The sequence below is a fragment of the Patagioenas fasciata genome, chromosome 3 (genome assembly GCF_037038585.1).
Source record: "Patagioenas fasciata isolate bPatFas1 chromosome 3, bPatFas1.hap1, whole genome shotgun sequence".
Lineage (NCBI taxonomy): Eukaryota > Metazoa > Chordata > Aves > Columbiformes > Columbidae > Patagioenas > Patagioenas fasciata.
The window spans coordinates 78,579,177-78,600,352 of record NC_092522.1 but is presented as its reverse complement, the minus strand read 5'-3'; the positions used below and the strand labels follow the sequence as shown (position 1 = coordinate 78,600,352).

Genomic DNA, 21,176 nt, shown 5'->3' with positions numbered 1-21,176 from the left:
AAAAGATTTGATGTTTTATTAAGGTGCCCAATTGTGTCATCACACTAAAGAAAGAGATAAGCAACTCCCAATGCACAAGAACAAGTTGGCAACAGGAGAAGGGAAATACAACATATGGTTCATACAGCAATGAGTGACTGAAGAGCCATGCACACTAAAATGAGTGGTGGAAATGCACAGTGTAGATCAATGGCTCACTGTTTTTTATTATCAAGAGCACAGATCACAAGTGAAACCCTAGCTCTATTGACTCCAAGCACCAAAATCTCAAATATTTCGAAGTTTTCACCCCATCTCTCTTCCATTTGTGCATTCTGCCCTTTCCAAGACAGCCAGACCAAAAGTACACAGGATCAGTCATTAGATGAGTTGGGTGACACAAAGCATGGACTATAAGACTCAGGACATCTATACAAACTAGCATGGAGCACTTCAGAATGCATTTACCACAAGGCATAGCACATTCTTGAAAAGACACCAACAAATGCTTGATGAAGTGTTCTTACTGCACCTGCAATAACCTTCAACCATTTTCTGCTGTTGAACCCAGCACTGTGCAGAACCCATAACAGAACACTGATTTCGGTAAGATTCATGCTGCTGTCTTGGTGCAGCACTAAACACAAACTGCATCCAGGCTGCAAGGTACCCACACTCTGCAGCATGCAGTGGTCGCAGTCCCCACACCACCCAACCTAGAAGATGCAACACAGTGCACTGGCTTCCTCCCAGTTGCAAAGCAGACAAGGCAATGGGTACACACCTGTATCTCATTCTCTTACCTGCAGAACCTGGCCCAGTTGCAAAGCAAACTCAAGAGCAGAGAACACCACCCATATCCCTGTGGTTTTAGCACAGCTAATATCAGACCATGTCTTCAAGTGCTGCAGATGGCACAGAAGTAGAACCAGTTATACTACACTAGAATTAGGGTCTCCAGTTAGCCTTGAAGGACTGAAGCCCAGGTAAAATCCCAGAGTCCAGTGCAGATGTCCCATTGACCTCAGAGGTCAACACTCCAAAGTACTCACTTTGGAAAGAGGAATACTTTGACATCAAGCCCACAGCTTTTTCTTCTTTTTTTTTTTTTTTCCCCACTGCAGATGATGGATTGTATCATCATCTTTTAAGCATAAGATTCAGCACTGACTTCTCATAGAAACTTCTCTCAGAAAAGAATATCTGAGAAAAGAAAAAGAACACCTTACTATGTATCTAAACCTTTCATATACATTTAGCCCTTCTTTTGCTATTTGTAAGAGTAACTCAGCTTTTAAGTGTGATTCAACAAGCACACCAAATTTTAGAATTGATTTTATGTTATCAAAAAATTATTGAAAAGAGAGTTCTAGGCTGCAAGTCAGCTGTGTCAGTTTTGGTTCCTGGTATCATGAATACAACCACTGCACAGATTCAATGCAGCCTGTGTTAAGTATGAGGGGTAAAGTGCAGTTATTTGAGTATCTAACTACTATTCACTAGTAATACATACAATCCAGTCATCCTTTCACTATTTTGTCAATTCAATCTTTTCCATCCAGACTTCCATAAATGATGTTAATGGCCTTATTTAAAGCAAATTAACTCTGCCAGTAGGTTTGTAGGATGTTCTCAACAGTGATAAGTATAAGAAGGAAAAAGCAGTAGAGTCAAGTCTAGGCTACTATGTCTTGTTACCAATAGCACAAAACACTGAATCAGATTGCAACTAGAGCGTTCTTGAATCTGTTTTCAAGAACATCTGAATGGGTAGCTCCCATGTCATATTTGGAAGCACTAAGGAAGCTTCTCCATCTATAGAAGCATCTAGTAGTAAAGAAGACTCCAGCAAAACTGCAGTTTTGGTATCAACCACCTTAATTCCATCAGTGGTCACAGAAGAACAATGCTACAGGCTTCCCCTTTCTTTAGTGTTCAGGGAAGTGGCTGTGACCACAACTTACAGCAGGCTTGTACACCTTCATGTCCCCAGTTGTATTTGCAGAGCTACTCCAGTCTAGAACTAAAGTTACATCATAGGTTACATCAACATTCCTTTCTCAGTAGGATGCTATAATTTTCACTTGCTATTTGAAGCTGGGTTGGTGCTTCTCATGCCAAGTTGAAAGGTACTCTTTTCCCAAACTCACCAAAGCGACAGATCTGTTGTCTGCCTCCCATGAACAGGGTTTCAGCTTTGGCTCAGGAACAGCCTTCAATACATCTATGCGTTCCTTAACACTCCAGCAGTGAGTGCCAGCATCAGAGGGTATTTAGTGCTGGCTGTTAGTAACATCACGTTACATTGCAGAAAAGCGTCACAGCAAGGCTGAAACACCAGTTCACTTTGTATAGTCAAGTCCCCGCTGCTGAGAAAGCTTGAGGTACTCCACACTCAAGGTCAAGAGTGACAAAACATTTGAAGTGCATTTTCACTTTTATTTCAAAACTTTAGACAAGTTACTTTAGTATATAAATTTGTTTTTTCCCTCTTACAGAATATAAAGATAATTCCCTCATTACTTCAGTATAAAGTGTTTTATACGCTTGAAGACAATTGCATAAGTGTTTCTCACACAGGTTATCAGAAATAAAGCAGTCTTTCTAGAGAAGTTCAGATAGATGACTACTTCAGAAACAGCATAGCAGTTTAGTCAAATACAAGTGAACACGTGACACTACAACTGTGCAAGTTCAAGTAAGGCCAAGTCAGTAAACATTGTTAAGTCATTGCAAATAAGAGTGGAACGATTTCTGAGACATTGCAAGCAGTGGATGGTCTCATAGTATAATACTCTTAAATCAAGGATTCAGAGGGATTTAGCTAGAAGACAAGTGAGTTCTTTAGTGCTATAAAGCATATGCAAAGACCAAGCAGTGTACTGATGTTAGTGGAGACTTCGTGCCTGTTTATCCTCAGCATGCTAAGACAAACTACAACCTCTTAAAACCAAGCATAAGAACCACTAATGTTTGAGAAGATAGTTTCAGAACTCAAGTATGTCTTATTTTGGATGGTGTGTAGTTTTTGTCTATTACTTCATCTTGTAAGAACATGTGAAGACAGCGCTCGTTCTGTGCCAGTGGGTGGCCTGCAACCCTAGAGAGAAAAAGAAACAGGCATTAGGGCTAACAAATTGAGGCTACTTGTAGCTAGCCAGCAGAGCAAGGTTTCTTATCAGTAACATGGTTCTGCACTCAGGCATAGATCCTGCTTCCAGTTCACCACTGGTGACTAGAATTTCTAGCAGCAAGATTTGTCATACTCCCCCAGATGAAGCAAGTCCATAAGAACCCCGAGCAACTGCTGATCATTCAGAACCATGTTATGTCATCATCTGTCACCTGCAATTGAGGGAGACTATCAAAGAGCCCATCCTAGCATTAGGAAACCTAGAGTTAGGCAAGCTAAGTGGATTTTTACACATTTTTATGCCTTTGACACAGAACACCCTTCTAAATGCAGTTTAACTCCTCAGTTCTTGGTCTAATTTAACAGCAGTGGTCCAGGCAGAGTTAAAGACTTACTCCAACAGAGGGTGTGAAGGTCCTCTCAAGCCTCTGATGCTGTTTAGATCACTGACTTATCATGGTCACTATTCCTAGCACGTACAAGCAGTACTGATGCACAGTCAGAGGGTACGGACCATTCTGTTAACTGCAGATGTCTTTAGATATGAAACATAGGAGACACAGAACTTGTCTGCTCTAGAAGAGAACAGCATCTCTACATTAGATTTAGTTTTGGTCCACATATAGACTGATCCACCATCCTTTTAACAGCAAAGGAGTGAAATTGAATTAGAAAACACCCCCAAGCTTGGAAGAAAACCACAAGGTATTGCATTTAAACCCTTGAAACACCATGCAGCCTTCTGTACAGGTAAAAATACAAGGGAATCAGAATCCCTGCAAGTTTATCACTTATGGATATGAAAACCTAAAGCAGTATGGTTTGAAAAGGTACATCTAGTCAATCAAGACGATCTTCTCCCTTCAAAAGAGAAAGCCTCATATCTTCTCTAGGACAGCTTGTGTCACCTTTATGGTCTCCATCTCTGCCAGAACATAGCTACTCTAAATATAAGTTATCTAGTTGAACATGTGTTAAACACAGTCAACTCCAGTGGCTCAACATCAGTACTTCAAGCACTTCTGTGCATCTCCTCCAAATGTATCTGCTAGTGCTTATTTCACCACAGGACAAATTCAGTTGTCATTATTCACTTGTCACTGAGGGTGTCCTTTAATGAGGAAGCTGAGCTGTCCTACTCAGCATTGATAGATTATTTCAAGTGCAGTCATAAAACATAACAATCTTGCCAGGTTCTAGTAAATGGGCAGCAGTCTCAAGCATTAGTTCACAACAAAGACAGTCTGGAGTAACTAGTTTGAGTTTCTTAGTCCCATCAGACTGAAGTTGCTGGCACTGAACTTCAAGAGAAAGATATACAGGAGAAGATAAGGCAGCAACATATTTCTTCTCCCTTTCAGGAAGCCTTGCAAACTGGTGTCTCAATTGCAAGACCAGATCTAATCTCTCAGATTCAGCTCTTGGTTTCAAATGAATACCTCACTCCACATTGGCTTTTCTTCAGCTTTCTTCTCTAAGGTGACCCTTACACAGAGCAGCTGCTACTTCAAAAATTTTCATGTAACCCAAAGTCATGTTCAGGCAGGTAAGTGTGTTGCAACATTGCTACCCCTATGAATGTCATCATAGGCAGTGGTGATGGTGGTGTCAGCAAGCTGGCCCAAGACAGCTGACTCAAGGAAGCTGCACTGCTGTGATTTAGTCCCTCTCTATGACAAAGCTTCTTAACAAGATTTTGGATATCAAGAACTGGAATTGGTGTATCAAGTTTTTTTTGATACAGTGATATCAGTTATCTGAGGGACTCTCCTCCAGTTATAGGAGCAAAGACCAGCTTTGAGAATTAAGTAATGTCAATGTATTATGCAGATTAACTTCAGGACAAATTTAACCAGTACCCAGAGTACTTGGTAGAAGTCTCAAAGCTTCTGCATGGTTCAAAACTTTAGTAATATTTGTTTGATGAGTTGGTCATGCCATTAGAATAAATTGACAAAGTTGAATAGCCAGGAGTTCTGCCTGAAGAATCTTGTTCCAGTTGTAGTCAAGTCTGCCATTACATCCATATCTACATTAACAGCCTGCTTTTATGTTTCAGAGGAAGAAAAACTGACCAAGAAGCTTTATATTTCCACAAGATCAATGTATTGCCTGCTGTAGGACTGAACAAGTGATACTAGTAAACTGGTCACTCCACTTCCCTCAGCTATCGAGTTTTTCTACAGATTCCAGTTAAGTTGACTATTTCACTATTTGCTGCTTCAGAACATAATCAGCCCTCTTCCCACACGTACTTGACATACAAAACTTTCAGTAAGTGCACTTCTTGCACACTTAGAGTCCAAAGCTGCATTGATAGTTGTACTTTACAGTCATGACTGCCTTGATTGTACGGTCTTAAAAATACCCAACATATTCCATCTTACAAGCACATTTACCTTCATGTCTAGAACTGCAAAACTAGATACCTTGGAAATTGTCTTTGAACAGATGAAAGGGCATTCTGAAGCATTTTACCTGCTCAGAACCATCAGCAGTACCTATAAATTGAGCAAGTAACTATGTGAAAACTTAAGTGTGACTGTATGAAATCTCTTAAGTTACTTAGACAAGACAGTTATAGCAAACCAGTCACTTGCAACTCCAAGCCACATACCTGACCTGACTAACAATAACTGAGGAGCAGATGAAATTCTGGCTTAACTCACATACAACCTTTGTTCCTGTTAAACAGCATTGCTACTGAACAAGATTAAAACACTAGTAGAACTGACAAGCTTGAACTTTTAAAGGAAGGAGTCCCAAATCCTGGTCTGAACAGTGTTGGCTCTGGAGATCAGAAGAGGTGGTTAACTGACAGTATTCCTTCTCACTCACTGTTTGGATCCACATTGCTTAAGAAATGAAAGTAGCTCAGGTCATTCTATGGAGAGTGGTCAGCAGTGTTAGATGGTAGAAAAGGAATAATGGACTTTGTTACCATAATTTCTGCCCACCTTTTGAAAGGCAGTGACAAAACCCAAAGTATCTATTTCAAACTATATATGTGCATATCTCAGGTAGTTTTTACATTTCAGAAAGATTCTCCTGATGATTAGAGAAAATGTGCATTATTACACAAACTGATAATGCTTCACATCTGCAATCAATCTAAACTGCTGTAAGCCCATTGTAAGCTCAATTTTTCACCCAATGGAGGATACTTTTTCAGAAATGAAAAAATAGAACTATTTTGGATGCTATAATTTTAGTAGTAATTTGCATAAATTAACAACACTAACATTCATTTCAGCTGTTCAGGTAAGCATTAAGATAGCCAAACTAAACACTGCATGAGCAATGTTAGTATGTCCTACTGAAAGATTATGTGAAAGTTATCATTCTGGACATAGTGCAGCTACCAAAATTAGAGGATGAGCAGTTTTAATTCATTTTTCCAGAACCAAGTTCCAGGTTTGTCTCTGGATAACTAACACTTACTTGTTTATGAATTGTTCAAGAGCCTGCTTCCTTTCCTCTATAAAGGAATCATCAAATATGCCATCATCTCCTCGGAAGGGGAGCTGACGGAGAAGAGCTTTTCCTGGTAGAGGTGGCACCACAACCTGAAAGATTTAGAAAAGCATCCTTAGGTGCAGCCTGTAAGCAAGATTATACATCTCCTGTGCCACCTCTTCCTCCTAGAGGACCCAACTCAATAATCACATCCCTAGTGAAGTAATAAAACATGACCAGAGAAGAACAGTATCTGCCATACAGATAAGTTGAATTCAAGTAGCTTAAATATGAATTAACTCAAAACCATTAAACAGCCTCTAGCATTGTAAAACTGAGGTTTGCTGAAAGACAGTGTTTTAGTTCTGGACATTTTACCCACCTTGCTTTCTCTTTCTAGTTCATTCCTTAGCCATTCAAAGTCACTGTATCTTCTTCTGACCGTAGATTCTTTCAATTTGAAGATAGGTAGATTTGTCTGAAAACAATAATATAATCTATGGATTAGACAAACTAGAAGTTTTGATACACAGAAGCAATAAACAAACTGTTAAGTTACAAATTAGTTCCACTTCAGCAACAACAACAGTATTGAGAAACACTGAAGACACAGAAATAAAGATAAAGCTCTGTAAGCTACATAAGCTGTGCCTCCAAACTGCTTAACTGTGGATCTCATCTACACAGCATCCTAACCACTAGTATTTTGCCACCGTATCACTTAGGAGAATAGGAGATTTGCTGGTCACTTGAGGAAGTGTTCCTAAGGTTGCAGAAGCATCTGCTATTCTCACTGTCTCAGGATCTGGACTTCCAATACCTATATACATACAAGATCAGGGGTGGGGGGAAGAAAGAGTCCTAATCAACACAGGCTGCTCTTGTTGCATTCAAGGGAGTGTTTCAGGTACCAGCACAGGACATTGACCAATCTTCCTGTACTGTTCTGCCACCTGATACAACATCTTTAAAAGCAAAATCAAGAAGTCTTACAGTTAATCCATTCAGGACAGATGAAGCTGAAGACTTACTAGTACAAGCTGCCAAGTTTGCATAGCTCCAAAGAAGCCCACAAGGCTGAGATGCAACACAACATCCAGTGCTGATAAGATCAGACTGTTTTGCTACGAAGTTAAATCAAGTGGAGCTTGATGAGGCAGAACTTTCCTAACCAAGGCTAGGAGTCAGCACCCAACTATAACACCCATCAAATGGGAGCCAAGCTATGATGCTGCACAAGACCATACCTGAGCATTTTGATAGGCGTCCTTATGTTAACTTGTGTAAGAGCCTATATTACATGCATTCATTCTTGGGATGCCAGGTTATCCCATTGTTCTAATCCAACATGCATGTTACTTTAAGAGTAGGCACGAAGAGAGTACTCTCATAATGACATCACCACAATCTGAAGCTTAAATGTCATTGAGATGGCAAACTGGCTAGAGTGTAAAAAAAAAAACCAACAACAACAGGTAGGAGTTACAGCCTACTAAGGAAAGACCAAGAGTCTGTAATTGCCATCCGTAACCAGCACTAACAGAATAAAATTTCCTGTTGTCAGGTAGGATATTCACTGTCTTATACACCTTGAAAGAAGACTCTAGGAGTACTCTAGGATGCTGATGTTCACATGTGACTAAAGTTATTCCCAGTTTTCCTGTTGGCAAAAGCACAGTAGTCATTCTCAGCTAGTGTTTTCTGGTTATTGTTGGTTTATTTTTAAGTTGTAAGCCACCTCACTCAGCATCTAGTCCCAATTTGAGTGGATATCCCTGTACAGCGCCATTTATAGGCTACTATGCTTGAGCTATCATTGAGTGACACTTTTGGCTGCTCAAAACAGGTTTAATTGCAAAGATACTTTCCTGCACTAGGTAGGTCTATGACTACAGGCCATTGTATTACTGCCAGCCACAAGGAGCTTTTGGCTGTCACAGTTCAAAAGTACTTGACAAGTTAGTCGTGTACTTCCACGTTATGCTATTTAGTCCATAATCTACAGATGATAAAGTACAGAACAGTGTTTTGTTATGAAATCTCTTATTGCTAAGTGTTTAAAAGTATTCAAGCTCTCCTTCCCAGGCAAAATGTTGTTGATTGTACTAGTGACTAATAATAAAATTGCACTTAAGACTATTATGTCAGAAGTCAGGCTTCATAAATAAACACTCATCTTGAGGATAAGAATACTCAAGAGTGAATAAAGCTAGGTCCCCCAGAGTGCATGAACGAGATTCCCAGAAACGAAGTACTGGATTATCTTTCTCCAGTTTCAGCTCTTGGCTTTTTAACCAACTTCAGCCTTCCACATTACAACATCAACTCTTTGTCAGTGTCCCGGGTAGAAAGTCTATTCCAATATTTAACATATAGGCTCTCACCTGCAGAAAGTGTTCTATTCTCGTCTCAAGTTACTTACAAGAGGGATTAGAACTGAATAAAAGCAGCTAAAAACAATAGGTTGCCAGGTCTTCAGGAACTCTTTTCATGCTTCTGGGCATGAAGTCCACAAAGTTAATCTCCAAACAACATATTTGGCTTACAGGTACAATGTGGGGGCAGAAGTGCCAGTTGAGCTTATTTTACCTTCTGCATCCCCTTTTGAACTTTTGACATGCTAGCCCAGCTAGCAAGTTAGAGAAAAGGACAGCTAGAGTACTTGTTTTCCCATTGAGTTGAAAGATCTCCAATTCTGATTATAAGCACTGGAAATGTTCAAACTGAACTGTATGCTAGAAGGCTGCCATTAAATTAAGTGGCTTTCAAGTCACAATTTGACAACTACATGCTAAAGCAAAGTGTGTGTTCCCTGTCCTTTGGTCTGGATATGAATTAGAGCTCCCTATTAGAGATCAACTTCTAAACCTCATGTTTCTCAAAATCCAGAAACTACAGCAATTCTCCTTTCTCCAGAAATTAGTACTCATAGAGCACCATTATTCATATATGATGCTGTTAGAAGGGATCCATTTCTTTAGAGAAAGAAATTTGAGAGTCCTGTTTTGTACTATTAAACCTTTTTACATCCTAGGTCCCTATTTTGAACTTCGGATATATTTACACCTGAAGTTACTGTATGTGCCTTTCTAATTCATAACTCTGTTTCTCATTAATAACCCTGTTTGAACAGACCCCTTCTTCCTTCAGTGGAAGGGTTTCTACATGTCTTACAGCCTCCACCTACCATGGATAGATGGTTTTCATTAAGCAAGCCAGACAGCTGCTGAAGCATGGACTATCACTGAGTAAGAATTCAGTAGAAAGAGACAACTCTAAGGTGTCAGCAGAAACTTCGGATTTCAATTGAAGTGTCCCTTCAAGACCATACAGCATTTCAAATTTATTCTCAGTTTCACAGTATGCTGGGAATTGTCTTTGTTTAGTCACTGAGGTGCCAGTAACTATTCTGAACACCATTAGTGCTTTGTTTGCCTGCTAGAACAGAGATGAGACTAAGGCACAAAACCTAAAGTCAGGCTAGTTTTATTTTTACAAACATTTCTCCCCATGTGCATTCAGCACTAGTGTCAGTTTCCTGGCCTGCTGATCTGCCAAGTCTACTATCATGAAACTCATGACCCAGTTTGGCACAGGCCCTGGAGCACAGCTCATTCCTCTGATAAATTCTACGTAATTACTGCAGTAATTGTTTCTTCTACAGTGTAATAATTAGGCTCATTTTTATCAAAAGCATTTTCAACAACTTCCTAGTTTGAAATCCTGCCTCCTAGCAGTTTGACTGCAAGTGCTCAACCTGAAAAGGTTATGCATTACCTAAGATATTAGACAACCAAATCACTTGTCAGAATTGTAGATAAAGCATTATTCCAGAAGGACCAATAAACAAGCTCTCCAGAAGTCCCACATAGCCTAAAAATCTTAAGCACAGAAAGATCACAGAGTCATAGAACAGTTTGGGTTGGAAGGGACCTTCCAAGGTCACCCAGTCCAACCCCCTGCAAGGAACACAGACATCTTCAACTAGATCAGGTTTCTCAGAGCTCCATCCAGCCTGGCCTGGAATGTCTCCAGGAATGAGGCATCAACCACCTCTCTGGGCAACCTGGGCCAGTGTTTCACCAGTCTCAGTGTAAAAAATTTCTTCCTCATGTCTAGCCTGAATCTCCCCTCCTTTAGTTTAAAACTGTTACCCCTTGTCCTGTCGTAACATGCCCTGCTAAAAAGTCTCTCCCCAGCATTCTTATAGACCCCTTTTAAGTACTGAAAGGCCGCAATGTCTCCTTGAAGCCTTCTCCAGGCTGAACAATCCCAACTCTCTCAGCCTGTCCTCACAGCAGAGGTGTTCCAGCCCTCTGATCATTTTTGTGGCCTCCTCTGGCACCCCTTCAAGAAGTCCATGTCTTTCCTGTACTGCAGGGTCAAGAGCTGGACACAGGACTCCAGGTGGGGTCTCAGCAGCACAGAATAGAGGGGCAGAATCACCTCCCTCAACCTGCTGGTCACACTTCTTTTGATGCAGTCCAGGATATGACTGGTCTTCTGGGCTGCTAAGACAAGACAGATTCTCTCTAGCACCATTTCTTTATCAGACTGTAAGCATACACCCATTAGGCTTTCTCTGACTGTTAAACTGACAGTCTGCATTCTGCTGGGTGAGTTAATGGCCAAGCCAGTACACTGGAATAAACACTATCAGAACTGGTCCCAACTTACATAGCTAAACAGCAGATGAGAAACCCAGGCCCTTAAGTCACTCCTGCAATCTTCTATTCAGATGCCAGATGAGTTTCTACAGTAATTTGGCTAGTGTTCAAACTAGTAATGGAAAGCAGCAGTTGCCTGCTAATAGGCTTCAGTGCAAAACCTGCATTCACAGAAGACATTTCTTCAGCTATATTTGTGTTATTATTAATACAACATATTCAAACTGCAAGTCCATCTCCAAGCTCAAGAGGTTCCCAGTTCACCTCAGAAGCAAATTACAGTCCTAAGACAGTAGCTCAGGTAACCCAATAGCAGTCTTCTAGCTGTTAGTACAGTAAATCCCCAAGCTATGCCCAGTTAAAAGTCTGAAAATTGTTTATGTATACAGGTGAGGAGACTTTCACAGGCAGAATGCAAGTAGTTTGAGTACTAGTCAACACTCCCCATTCAGCTTCACATACACAGCTCTCCAGTGCAGGCATTCTGGTACACAAGTTACCTTAGATGCAGCAGGAACACTAGACTACTTTATTTCAAATGCATTAGTTTAGAATTCTAAGTAATTTTAAGTGTTATCTAAACTAGATTAATTTATTCAGTGAGTGGAAAAAGCCTTGCAAATAGCCAGACTTGCTCCTATAAATTTGTTTCCAGGCACAAATTCAATGCAAACAGCGGTTGGGTTCCTTCAAAGAGCATGCTGACACTCCACTACATTGCTTCTGAATGTCAGTGCAGCCCAGTCCACCCTCACAACTGCAGAAACTCCACAGCTGTAGTTGTCCAGGATAGTTTGAGGTAAATTTGATTCACTTCCTCATCTGCCAGTGTAACACTCATCAGCAGCATTTCGTTGCCCATGTCTCCCACTCCTAACAGACTGAGAATCAAGCTGTGCTGTTGCCATAGCACCTACTTTGATGTTGGCTTTTCAAGTAGGTTATGGTAGCCTTGATACAACTCTATTTCCATTAAAATACAGTGAAAGAAAGCACTCAGCTTACTTTTGATAGAAGTTTGTGGCCTTGACTCTCAGAAGCTAAATTCAAGCTTCTTACTATCTCTTCATACAAGCAGTAATCTTTGTCAAGAGACTACACCCTTTGGCTACATTTCCAGTCAGCCAATGAGAGCTCCAGGGTATTACAGTCAGCAGCATTCAGGATGGATAAAAAGTATTATGGTTTTCTTAACACAAGAGCCTACTGTCCTTTAGTACAAGAAACTGGTTCCTGCAGACCGCTGCTATTGCCAAAACCTTGACAGTGGTTCACTTCCTTCCTGACTTGACATAAGCAGCTACCTCCCCATTTCCTACAAATATAAGAAGCGATAAAGGTGGCAAACATGCTCTAAACTCCAGTTGCTAGAAGTTCAGATTTTTGCTGTGTATTTTACTGAAGCAAAAATCTCTTTCCCCATTGCCAAAGGTCACAAAGACATTGTTATTTTTTTAAGTGTCAGTCATTTTGACCAAAGCAGAGTTCTATCTCCTTTTAACTGCCTGCTGTCCAGGTCTACTGAAGATAGAACACATTACATGCAAAAACTGTATGGTTAATAGAACACTGAAAGGTCTGGCCATATCTATACCTCCAAGTTTTAAACAATGCTGACTGAAGCTACACCAAGAACTATAGAGCTTTGCAGTACTCCACAGTATTGAGACATGGAGGTAGGATACTTTCCATCTTAAAGACTATGGCAGTGAAATCCTAACAGCAACACAATGACAAAGACTATCATTCTTTAGACAGGAGTTAACCTTTGCCAAGTTCAATACCTTGAGCCCAGAGCTATTCTATTTAAAAAAAAAAAATCACAGGGGTGTCTGGGTTTTTGCCAAGCAGCATCTATCATCACCTGATCAAGTCCACCAACATCATGAACAGCTGAATTACAGTGTGCCATGGCCAAAAGGCTCAAAACAGAGTGAGTTTAGAAATGTGTTTAGTTACTCTTTATTCTTCAGGTTCCATGCTCAGAAGCCAAATGTAAAAACAGGAACCCAGTTTAAGGACACTTCCAGGCACAGGCACAACACTTAGAATTAGTAACTCCAGATAATTTTTCAGGGTTAGCAAGCCAACAACTCCTTTGAAATACCAAATACTACTTTCGAAGAGAAAGGACTGCTACTTTTACACAACTGCGTGGTATAACTGCCACATGTTCTGGTTTGCCCTACCATAACGTTACCATTCTTTCCTCATTGAGAATGACTGAAGAGGCACCACATTAGCATCATTAGCTGACATCTACCAGATATGGTCAAATGGGGCCGACAAAACTGCAGTGAATTGCTGCAACTGATAGCTTTTATCAGAAACAAAAGTTTCAATGTGCTTTGCAAGCTAGAGATAGCCCAGTATCCCTACACTTCACAAACATGCAAGAAGCAAGAGACATGTAACTCATATAGAAGTATACTAAGTATCAAGAAATTCTCTTCATATTTCCAGTTTTATTGGAACAGTAACATTCACATTATGAAGTAGCCAACTAACAGCTGCAGAAAGGCTGACAGCTCCTCTTCACTTCTTTGTAGCATATCTTAGTGCTCAGGGGGTGCTGCAGTTTAGGCCCACAGAAATAGTCTCTGAAGCTTTATTTCCAGCCATAGAGGCAGCTTTAAAACACTTAGGATATAGCTTAATTTTCTTCTGGATTTTAGAGTAAAGCTGCTATACACTAGCTAATAGTTATACTTTCAAGATCAGCTTTGTGGCCAACACAAACTATATTTTATATATATATAAATTAATGTACTGTCATGTGCCCCAGAAGATCCTCCCATGACAAATTTTGAGATGGATTCTTAAGAAATAGCCACAGAAGGAATATGTTCATGGACCTTTTTTCAGTTGGTAAAATATTTGGTTTTATACCTTGAGCAGAAGGTTATGGTTTCTCCATACTTCTCACATCAAAAAGGTTGCAGCAACAGCAACTTCAGGTCCTTCATAGGGCATTCAGATTATGCACTTGCTAAACCAGCCTCCAGTAGTGCAACTGGCACTGCATTACCAAGTGAAAAAACTTAAATACTTCCCCTACAATTAGAAGCTCATAAATCTACACTGCATTATTTTTCCCCTAGATGAAAAACAGTATAGACCTGGCTGCTTTGAAGTTTAAGTCAACACTTTTTTGGCAGGCCATCTAAAAATAAAGATGTATCAAAATACTCTGGCATCACATGCCTACCTGGATCACGGCCATCTGCCTTACAAGGATCAGTCATTGTTCCATTTGATTTGGTCTGTTCAGCACTGTACTGGAGTGCACTCCAGGTCCACATTGTATGTACAGGAATAAAAAGGCTCCAAGTCACCAGTTAAACTAATATACTAATAAGAAGCACTATTCAGAGACTTAGTTATTTTATTAACAAAGTAACAGACATCAACACTGAACTAGATCAGTACCTTTGGACCAGGCTTTTGAACCTAGTTTAATCAAAAACCTCTACAGAAAAATCAGCTGCTGAGAGCAAATACATGCAATAGACTTGTAAATCCACTCTCCTTGCTCTGGAAGTTTCTTTCAGCCAAGCTATTCCACTTCCGTCTCCCAAGTAAGTGTCCTGGGAAGTTCTTAGCCTTCCAGCTATCATTTTCTGAATTATTGCTCGATGAAACAGTTAATGTTTGTCAAGGTGTAGTACCTGGGCTGTAGAACAGAAAAACAGTCACCAGAATCAGTGCATTTTTACTCTTTGAAGAGCAGTCTAAAAGTATCTAACTGGTAGCAGTGTCTAGAATAGGGTATTAAAAGAGTAACTAAAGTTAAAGCAGATTTGCAGTATGATGCAAGATCTGCAGTAGTAGAGAAATAGAGAATTAGTGCTGATTATGCATACCTAAGCACATCCACACTGAGTCAGTGTTTAGTCATTACTCCACACTGTGAAACTGAACAATGCCCAAGTCAACTAGGTGTACCAGCAGATTTGATTCTTCTCATGGTGGGAGAAGAATCTGCAACTTCAAACCCTGCCAAACACATGAAGGACAGGAAATTGGGTACCTTTCAAGGACAGAACATTTCAAAGACACATTCACCAGATCAAGAGTGCCACCTTGCAAAACCATGGTGTAAGACAAGTGCTTTCTGAGCAAGTCATACTTTCAGTTCATTTACCGTCTTACTCTGACTTGATTTGATTCCAGAAGTCAGACTCAAATCAGTCAGTCACTCAAGTCAGACTACTACAAATATGCTGAAATGCAAATATTGTATCCAAGCCGGGCCTTGAAATAAAAAATGGCTTAAGATGAAAACAGACTTCCAGAAGCAGCTCAAGTTTAGCAGTACTTTGTTATACTTCTCCAATCCTTTGAGACCAATACTATTTTTAATACTGCAGGCACTTCACAGCCTGTGTGTCACTTCCTTCCCCACACAGGGCCAATGTAGTTAAGTACCTCTGCAGGTCTACAGGAGTCTGTCTGCAGAAGATACTGGAAATGTGACTGCTGCCTTCAAGAGCATCCATGTCACTCAAGTGACGCATTTCACAACATCTGTAAGGACAGCAGCGAGATGTTACCTTTCTATACCTCAAGACAAGTCACTGAGCTGTGGAAACTTGAGAAGCTAAGGTGTGCCTTAGTGCTGAGTTTAATCATATTGATTAGAGCCAACAGGCCATTTAACATTAAAGAACATAATTAAGACAAAAAGCTTTTGTTTAACTTTGGTTTGACTAAAAAAAAAAAACTTAATTACTTGGACTAGTAGCTCAGGTAATGGATATTTTGTTCTAGTTCTGCTCATTTGAATATTAATGACTTCTCTGCAAGTTCTTACTAACCATAAACAGATAATTTAACCTTTTAGTCTAGGTGACAAACCAAACTAAAATGAGCAGCACAGAAGTCACTTCTACAGAAACAATAACAGATTAAATAACATTAAAGTGATATTTTCCCAAATATAGCAAGTTCCTGGATATCCATATGCTTGTTGACAGTATTCTAACCCATACGCTCATCTATGGCACTGCTTCTACAGTGAGTGTACAGCTTTAAAGTATGTAACTAGTCGCTGGGATCAGAGTTAGCTTGTAAAACTTAAGTCTTGTCTCCTTAAAGGATTTAGCAACTGAAGGTGTTGCACAGAACCTGATTGAGCAAAGATGCTCCTGTTGACCCACTTATCAGGAAAAATGTTTGTCTCAACTACAGAAGAAGTCAAAAGAAACCCGGAACTGGATTGAGGACTGCAGACATGTTGTATGATAATATGACAACTGTCATTTGTTCTACATTTGCTCCCTGGAATTCAGAGAAAGGAGTGGCTTACAGTTCATAAATAGTGACAGGTATTCACACGCCCTGGTTGAAGAGTGTTGACATGCACAAGCCCACCCTGAAAAGGTGTAATGAGTAGAAGGGAACCACCAAAACACTGGTGATGGTTCCTGAGTAGAACAGCTAGCAAAGGCTCATGAGAAACAGCATATGGCATGCAAGGGTATTTACAAGCAGAACTTAACTGTTGGTTCACACTCTTCCTCAAGTGAGGGCAGTGAAATACTGACTTGATTTACTTTAGCAGGCAGTCTAGCTGACTATGTCAGTTTTAACCACTGCACAGCTACCATATTGTAATCACCTAGACACCTTTAGATGAGATGACTACTTCATAGAGTTTTATTTCACTAGAAAAAGCACTTGGAGCTTTATACTCTACTGCATTGTTCTCTTTTTTAGCTCATCCTAAGCCTTCACACAAAAGATATCTTCAAATGGTACAAACTCACTACCTAATGCTGTTGATGGAAAGCAAATTCTCAAGTACCCTGTCAAGAACACAATCCACTCAAATTTGCTATTTTAGTACTGCAGGATGGCTTTTTCTGTCACTTACCATTACCGAACAAGATGTTTGCCTTTCATTGCCAAGCTGCAATGCAGCGGCATACCACCACAGTGTGTGCCTTATACTGGTTGCTACAGTGGAAAGCTTTGTCATCACCTTGTCCAGTTTGCAGAGAATAGAATGTTATTTAATGCATTAATGCATTGGTTCAAGAAGTCAATACTTTGGCCAGCTGATCATCTGCGAAGTAAGCTGCCCCACTGGACATGCTGTATAGGTTCTACCTGCAACACTTGTAGAGCTTAACTGCTTGTGAAAGCACCATGGATTCACTGCAACGCACAGCCATCCTACCAGCTTGCTCAGACACACGCTATGAAAAGCTTTCTCAAGTACTAAAATACAACTGACTTGCTTATCCAGTAGTATACTGCTGACCAGCCTACGCAAAACTTTTGAGTTTTCCCTCAGGCTTCCCAACTTCCACTAGAAGACAATGAGTATAGCAATACAAGAACTAAAGCATGAAGTTGTTTCACTTGTTGCTTTCCAAGCAACAGATATGCTTCAGCTACAATACCAATAGGAAGCTTGCCAGTAAAAGCTTTGGGGGAACTTTGCAATATTTCACACAAGTACTTTTTGCTGGTATATTATATATCAGATATCAGTTCAGGAGTCTGCTAGCAAGCTCAGTCTTCCCCAAAAAAATTAAGCTTTGCGATTCAGACAAAGCAATAAAGATAGAATTACCCTTGGACCAAGTTTGTAAACACCAGGACAATGGTAAAAGCCTAACTGCTTCAATGCAAGTCTGGATCTCAGTGTTCCCTCTGACAATGTTGCTGGCTTTGCATTATCTCCAGCCATAACATGAGGCTTCCAATAGCTTTTACCAGAATTTGGCAGCAGTTACACCAGGCATTTCTGTACCACTTCTCATTTTAATGTTGGTGTTAGTTGAAGTCATAGCTTTCCAGATATGATACAGCTAACTCCATCTTCTCAGTTTTGTTCTGTTGCCACTACTAGAACTGCTGGGGGAAACGGCAGATGTCTGCTGCTACTTTCTGTGACTGCAAGCAGTTGTCAAATCACTGAGGCTAGCTGGTGGCTATGGTCTGCCACACTCCAAAATCCAGCTTATAGCACAAGACCTACCTTTTAGAAATACAATACTACAGCAATTCAAGTTCAAACTCTTCTCCCATGCTGAAGCTCACATATTTGCAACATGGTCTGTGTTCTGCTGAGAAGCTGTTAATTGATACAAGTTTAGACAGTGAATGTAACTCTGCATGACTTGTATTACCTGCTCTGTAGCCTTCCAGAATACAGAAGCATAAAACTCAGTTTTACAGTTCATGACAACATACAGAACGTATATAGCGTGGAAGCACTGTGTACAGTAGTGCACAACTGGAAAGGGAATGATGTTTTATAAGAGACAGTCCTGTACACAGGTACACAGAGATGCCAAGTAAGGATGGTGGAGGAAGCAATGTTTACACAGTAGTCAGACTGGGAGGAAGAACAGAGGAAGGTCACAGTACTATCACAGTGTATATTTGTTCAAGTCACTTCTAGGTTTTCATTACACCACGGATCCAGAATTTTCTACCCCAAAACAGCACATAGGCCAAGAGTAACCTGTCTCAAAATGTGGTTTTCTGCTTTTCTTTCTGCTGAAGAACTTCAGTTAAGGATTTAAAAAAAAAAAAACAACCAACCAACCAAACAAAACACGGTGTAATCCCCAAGCCATAAAATAGCTAAGTTCCTTTTGTATCATCTTCCCTGGATACAGCAATTCCAAATGCTTGGTCTCATGGAAAGAAAAGTCATCAAGAACTTAAGGCACAAATACCTCCCAGCAAGGTAGAGTTACATATTTCTGCTAAGTGGACAGCTAGGGCCCTGATAAGGGCAGTGTAATGCAAGACAAGTTGGCAAGTTCTAGTTTGTCCTCACACAGAAGGCCAAACACAGGTTACAGTTGTTTAGGTTTATTCTTCCTGCCCTGTGGACACATCCTGAAACATGAAAAGAGCTACTGGACATAACTTAGGAGCATCAGAGGTAAAAAAGTCTCCTCCCTAGTAGCTTTAGATCTCAGTTGCCTTTGCTTTTTAAAGTGAAGTTACACTAAACTGAGAACTTAGATCTTTAATACAAGAAAATCCACACAGGTTTTTAGTTTTGTCTGAAGAACTCTAGCACCCAAGGCAGCTGCCCACAGGTGAAGCCTTTCCTGCCATGAAGGCATGTAGACTCCATGGTGCCCAGGGAAAGAAGAACTCTTATTACAGAGAATGTGTGCATCAGCAAGGCTTCTTCCTCCTCTATTACTGCTTGTAATAACTGACCAGGTTCAATCAGCTGTAGCTAAGTAAAACCATACAAGGTAGTGGACTCAACCACAACCTACAAAAAAAGACAAAACTGTAAGAGGTCACATTTTGCAACCCAACTAATCCTTGGCAGTGTATACTAAAAGGGTGCCCTGTCTCAAATCCCTACCAGCCACAAACAAGGAGCATGCCATAGATATTGCATTTTTCTGTCCACTCCTCCAGGCCCTGTTTATGTAACCAGAAAGACCAGGAAACATAGTTATAACTTTACATGGCTTTGCTCAGACTCAAGACTACTAGCCTTTCAGGCAAGTCAGTGAATACAGCCCTTCCAGCTAGGAAGGAATCTAGTGGTACTGAGAAAAAGTATTTGATAGCACTTAATGAGAAACAGCCTATTTATCAGGCACTCAATTTATGTTTCAGGTACAAATGAAATGGGATCCCTCCCCCATGTACACTCACCTTACCACTTCAGCTAGCTTTGATCTAGCACTTGTGCCCACTAGACTTATTTATGCATTCTCTACAGGTTCTTGAGGCTGCTGGAATCCCAAACCTGACCTCCTTGTCAAGGCAGATCCACCCATCTTACTACACCTCAGAGAGCTGAGAGCTCACCCTCTTCTCCTCACTTAGAGGCAAATAAGCAATTGCTCACAGTACAGCAATATTTCAGGCTAATGACAGTTGTACATAGCAGTGTCGAAAGGGCATTTGTCATTTGGTTATCTCGACTGAGATGCATTGTCTTAGCTACCAAGAGACCATCTGAGTTCTCAGCTCCAGTCGCTTGCAGAAGTTGGGCCTGCTTTCAGTCAGTCCACTGCGGCTCTGCCATCGCCCCCCACAGCGGTACACACTGCACTCGTTGTCAAACGGGCCCTGAAGGACACGACGGCCCGTCCCCACCACCCCGGCCACCTCCGGCGGCAGGGACACCCCTCTGGTTACATAATGGGCAGCCAGGGCCCGCGGCAGAGCCCAACACCGACACACGGGCTCCGCATTCGTTTTCTCTCGCCTTACACTTACTCCCGAGGCGCAGGGCCCCGCCGCGGGAGGAGCGGGCACGTACCCCGCGGAGCCGCCCGCCAGGCTCCCCCGGTCACCAGCCTGGGCCAGGGTTGCGGCGATGGGACCGGCCCCTCGGCGAGCAGGAGCGGGGCGGCTCCAACGTCCCCCGCCGCCGGGCCGAGGCGGGCCGTGCCGGGCCCTCACCTTGACGCGGATCTCGTAGGTGGTGAAGCGGCCGCGGCCCACCCCCACCGTCTGCGGGTTGCCCACGTCGATCTCCAGGAAGTTGCTGGGCGGCCCGTAGGCGTCGTTCAGATTCTGTGGCTTGCTGATCAACCGCCGGGTGTCCGCGATCGTCTCGGCCATGGCGGAGCGGAGGCCTTCTCCCCTGGAACGCGGCAGAACGCGAGTGAGCGAGCACCGAGCGCCGCCGCCCCGCGCCGCCCGCCCTCTTATCGCCTCGCGGCCAGCTGACCGCCCGGCAACGCGCACCCACGCCGCCGCCGCCAGCGGATGCGCCCCCGCCCGCGCGCAGGGAATCCTGGGAATTGTAGTTCTCAGACGCCGCCCGCTCGCTACGCTCGGCGTGGCTGCCCACCTTCCGAACTACAGATCCCTGCGTGCGCGGGGGGCTTGTGGTGTCGGCTGTGGGAGCATGATCGTCGGGCCCGCCCGCTAGGCGGGCAGCGCGACGGGTCGGGTGCAGGTTGTGGGGATCGGCTCGGTTCCAGCCGGACGAATGG

General features: G+C 41.8%; 1 protein-coding gene across 1 annotated transcript; it reads right to left on the bottom strand.

The window, feature by feature from the left end:
• Positions 1-2,397: 2,397 nt before the first annotated feature.
• SNX3 (sorting nexin 3) lies at positions 2,398-20,950 on the bottom strand. Its single transcript, XM_065835611.2, is given in 5 exon segments — positions 2,398-3,006; positions 3,008-3,079; positions 6,554-6,678; positions 6,951-7,046; positions 20,638-20,950. Coding segments are annotated over 5 exon segments (477 nt in total). The 5' UTR covers positions 20,800-20,950; the 3' UTR covers positions 2,398-2,984.
• Positions 20,951-21,176: the final 226 nt, after the last annotated feature.